We start from the raw sequence: 4,984 nt of genomic DNA on the forward strand, positions 1-4,984 counted from the left end.
AAAACAGTCCGGTTAAAGTGGTCAATAAAATCAGTGAAGAGGGTCCAAAATGAAAACCAGAGTGAGAATATTGCCATGTCAACAGAAAATGTGATTCTCTGTATGGCGTACGTCATAAATTGTGTGGAAATTGCAGTAAAACAGAAAGGAAAGCATGATTTCTGTTTCAGCGTTATAAATAAATTTGTCTCGTGAAGGGCACCGCGTCACTTTCGACGTATAAAATTTAGGAGAAAGCGACGACAAACCTTTTATCTGTCTTGTAATCTGAAGGTTGCGGCAGAAATTAGGAGTTCTCGATAGCCAGAGATCTTTTGTCGAACCCAAACACACACAAATGATACAGGTAGTGAATTTTTATAGATTTCATGAGCTCTACCAGGGAATCTACAAGTAAACAAGGCAGGAAAAAGCAAACGAAGGACAAACATTGGTAGGAAGAGGCTGAGTTTGTGATGTGAGGGTGGAATGAGCGTGTATTGACAATGCATATAGCTGGGGGTTCCTGTTCTTGTTCATCTAAACAAAAATATGCACTAATCTGTACTTTCAGTAGACCACAAACTGGACTTACTTTGGATGGAACAGAATTTATGCAGGCTGGTCGATTTCCTGGATGTTTGGCCGGTCTGGTCTGCACGGGGAACAGGTGGATTTGGCGGAAAAGGAAGGGGGAAAAAAAGGAGAGCGGGAATAAAAAATGTACCCAGGCAGGGCGGCCGGAGCCCGTATGTCGCTATTCGCAAGACGTTCGGAGCGGACGTGCGCTGCCCGCTTCCTTCCCGACGGAGTTTGCCCGGGCACCCGAAAGGGTAGCTCGGAGCGCTGGCAGGATGCCCTGCGGCGGGGAAGGGTCCGATGGTTCCTCGCCACCTCATGGCTTCCTGGCTAAGCCAGTCTTCGGCAAGTTGGTCGAACGCGAGCCAGCAAACAGCGGGTTCCTCACCTTCTTGGTGATCAAGCCAGTGTCCCCCCCCAAAAAAGTATTTGTTGATGAGACACTTCAGGCTGGCTGGGAGTGAAAGTTAATTGACTTAGTGTCCGAGTGAGACACCAGTGTCCGTATCGCAGCTTTGATGAGCTACTTGGGACTGGCTGGTAATTCAGTTTAGCGTCCGTGTGCGAAGTTAAATGTAGCATCCCTGTGGCCGTCTGTCTCGGCGGGGGAGTGGAGACAGCGATGTAGCTCAGTCCGGGGTTTGGGGGTCAGTCCCTTCGGGCGAGAGCATGTCCATTACATTGGTCTACATTATACACATTGGCCTCCATTACATTTTGGCAACACACAACAACTACATGTAACGAGCTCGAGACGGTAACTCAATATAAAATTGCAGCTTGCGGTCACTTGCGGTGAACTTCAAAACTGCAAACTCCTTTCAGCTGGGAAGCAAAATGTTAATTTTTTGCGTGAAGGCTACCAAATACTTCTTAAACCTGTTGGTTTTCAACTTTCAGTTCTGCTATTTTTCAATACAAAGATCCTGGCAGTTAATGTCAGCATTGTTTTCTTTCGGAAAAATTCAAGGACAGTATCAGAATGTTTCCTTGAAACACTTTTAAAATGTCAAACATGAATTCAATATTTACCTGGTACTGAGGAAACAATTCTTTTTCAATACTTTTTAATGGAGAAAATGGATTTGATGTACAAGTAAATGGAGTCACCCTCACTGTTTTAAGCAGTGTACTTTATTCAGGATCACATATACACGTTACAGTTTTGCACCAAAAGTCAGTTTTTTTCAGTCTATTTCAATCAATCATTCACTTATTTGATATTGACATCACTAAAACATTGGACAAAATGCATGCATGCTCAAGAAAATGAAACTGGCACTCATTTCCAAGAATATCAATACATTTTGGAGCAATTGGTAAATAACTAATTCCCTTTCGAACACCCCTTTTTCATCAACACAATAGAAAATTGAAAAGCACTGGCATCGCTGGTGTGGGAAAAGGAATGTACCATACTATGAAGTGGCAGTCATTGGTCATATTTGTATATCGCAGCTTTCAGGTGGAATCCCCTCACCTTCAAAATGACAACTTTTCAGGAAATTTCCAAACACCGCCTTGTTCAAGCTGGTATTACGTTGTATATCTTCCATTTGCTAAAATTACTTCATTTTTTCCCTCATTAATGTACACACAGCACCCCATATTGACAGAAAAAAAAATAATGGTTGAAATTTTTGCTGATTTATGAAAAAAGAAAAAGTGAAATATCACACAGCCATAAGTATTCCGACCCTTTGCTGGGGTCTGAATACTTATGGCTGTGTGATATTTCAGTTATTCTTCTTGATCACTGCTTGTCTCACCAGGACACTTGTGTGTCTTAACCAGAGCCTTACGAGAGAATCTTTGACCACAACCTGAGCAGGAAAAAGGCTTCTCTCCAGTGTGTGTTCTTGCGTGACGTGTCAAATGTCCCTTTCGAGAGAACCTTTGCCCACAAACTGAGCATGCAAAAGGTTTCTCACCAGTGTGTGCTCTTGTGTGTATTTTTAAGCTTTTCTTTATGGAGAATCTTTGACCACAAACTGAGCATGCAAAAGGTTTCTCACCAGTGTGCGTTCTTGTGTGACCTTTTAAGGTTCCCTTCTGAGAGAATCTTTGACGACAAACCGAGCATACAAAAGGTTTCTCACCAGTGTGGGTTCGTGTGTGTATTGTTAAGTAACTCTTCACAGAGAACCTTTGACCACAAACTGAGCAAGCAAAAGGTTTCTCACCAGTGTGTGTTCTTGTGTGTATTTTTAAGGTTGCCTTCTGAGAGAAGGTTTGACCACAAACTGTGCAGGCAAAAGGTTTCTCACCAGTGTGTGTTCTTGTGTGTATTTTTAAGCTTTCCTTGTGAGAGAATCTTTGACCACAAACTGGGCATGCAAAAGGTTTCTCACCAGTGTGTGTTCTTGTGTGTATTTTTAAGTTTTCCTTTTGGGAGAATCTTTGACCACAAACTGGGCATGCAAAAGGCTTCTCTCCAGTGTGTGTTCTTGTGTGTATTTTTAAGTGTCCCTTCCGAGTGAACCTTTGACCACAAACTGAGCAGCCAAAACGCTTCTCTCTGGTGTGCGTTTTTGTGTGACTTTTTAAGGTTCCCTTCTGAGAAAAAGTTTCACCACAAACTGAGCATGCAAAAGTCTTCTCTCCAGTGTGTATTTTCATGTGTTGTTTGAAATTCCTCTTAGAAGCAAAGGTTTTCCTACATTTAGAACATTTCCAGCATTTGCTGGAAGTGTGACATGTCATATCACCTTCCAACTGTTCATCATCATCATCATCATCATCATCATCACCGTCTGTTTGTGATCCTCCACAGTGGTCTCCATCTCTTGAGCTGTTGCCGTTTGGTGGCTCCGCCCCTCGTCTCTCCTCACTTCGACCTTCATCTTCACTCTTCAAAGGGACACCAGTCGATGGAACCTTGATGATGTCCTCCTGCTCTTCCTCTTTAATGTGAAGGAACTCTTCCTCCTCCTCTTTGATGTGTTGAACCTCTTCCTCCTCCTCTTCCTCTTTGATGTGAGGGGACACTGACTGCTGCCGCTCAGGATAAAGATTTTCACTGACGTCTGCAAGACAAAAGAAGACAAACACAAATGGGTCAAATCTAATTTGTTTACAATGTTGACAACCTCCTTGGTCCTCGATCCTGTTTACACGTTAGCGCCTTCAACCAGAGAGCCTAATGGGACTAATGGGGTGACGCAAAATAGTAGAACAGCGGAACACAGCAAAGTTGGGCGAACCTTCAATGTGGATGCACCGTTTTTTGTTTTTTGACACGTCATCGTCCATAGAAGTAGAAAAAAGTAATGCTATTTGTGACGAAGTAAGGAAGAGAAATCACAGGTTTCAAATTTAAAGAGTGAAAGTAAATTGTTGACAGTAAAAAAAAGTATGACACCTAAAAATGTACTTAGGTACAGTAAAGAATAATATGTCCAGTAATAAAACTGCGATAGATGAACCGCGATATAGCGGAGGGTTTACCGTACTTGGTTACTTCCCACCATGGAAGACTGAATTGACTTGGCATGAACAAATGTTTACTCAACTTGCCTACAAGACATAAAAAGCGCAAAAATCTTGCTGGCAATTTTCCAAACACGTCGTGTAGGTTGTGTAACACTGTTACACTTTGATCACGCAACAATGGCCACAAGCCTTTCAGATCTTCTGAAATTTGGCCGACAACCCTCAATCCACATCATCATGAGGGGATGCCATCAGACTACACGCTATTGGATATTATTAAAAAAAAAATTATATGTAACGTCAGACAGTGCTCATTAGAAAAACCCAGGAATAATATTAAAATTAGAATGTAATTCATAAAACCAGTGAGAGAAGTGAACCAACCTGCTCTGTGTAGCACAATTCGAGGCTGCAGATTGAACGCAGCGTCCAGCAGTTGACGTTGTGGCTCCTTCTCCTCTTTTGGGCCCCAAAGTTCCTCCTCGTACTCTGCTGTCCTTGCACACATTTTCACACGACGATCGCAACACTTTGGAGGGATGAGAAAAGCAAGTGCAAATCAGATGTGAAACAATGACATCGAGATGACGATTTGGACACTGTGGGTTAAACACTGCGTTAGTTAAAATGGCAAAGCACCAAAGTCAACAAGGGGAAACAGGAGAACGGAATGATGCATTGGAAGAGAAGAGAGAAAATGGGAGAGAAAATTTCAAACAGAAAATTTCTGTTTGAACATTGTCGACATTCTACAAATGGATTCACAAAATAGGTGTTACAGGATGTTATTTCAGTACCTCAGACAAACAAAGCTGATCATCCCGTTGTTGTTTTTGTCTCATTTAATTGTTCGTATGAATATTCTGGTCCACGTCCTAACTCGTAGGTGACGGAAAGAAGAACACTTTACGCTCAGGCTTTTTCTCTGCTTCGCGAAATGTTGATCCCAAACGTGTCTCTTTGTTAGCATGCTAAGCTAAGCTAAGCTAAACGA

The 4,984-nt window shown here is 42.3% G+C and overlaps 1 protein-coding gene across 1 annotated transcript; it reads right to left on the reverse strand.

Annotated features, from left to right (window-relative positions):
• Positions 1-1,922: 1,922 nt before the first annotated feature.
• LOC133398304 (zinc finger protein OZF-like) lies at positions 1,923-4,565 on the reverse strand. Its single transcript, XM_061669940.1, has 2 exons — positions 4,375-4,565; positions 1,923-3,584 (listed from the first exon to the last, which is right to left on the reverse strand). Exons 1-2 carry the CDS (start codon positions 4,496-4,498, stop codon positions 2,299-2,301), a joined length of 1,410 nt encoding a protein of 469 aa, XP_061525924.1. The 5' UTR covers positions 4,499-4,565; the 3' UTR covers positions 1,923-2,298.
• Between the last annotated feature and the right edge of the window lie 419 nt (positions 4,566-4,984).

The sequence above is a fragment of the Phycodurus eques genome, unplaced genomic scaffold (genome assembly GCF_024500275.1).
Source record: "Phycodurus eques isolate BA_2022a unplaced genomic scaffold, UOR_Pequ_1.1 contig_54, whole genome shotgun sequence".
In the NCBI taxonomy this organism is placed as follows: domain Eukaryota; kingdom Metazoa; phylum Chordata; class Actinopteri; order Syngnathiformes; family Syngnathidae; genus Phycodurus; species Phycodurus eques.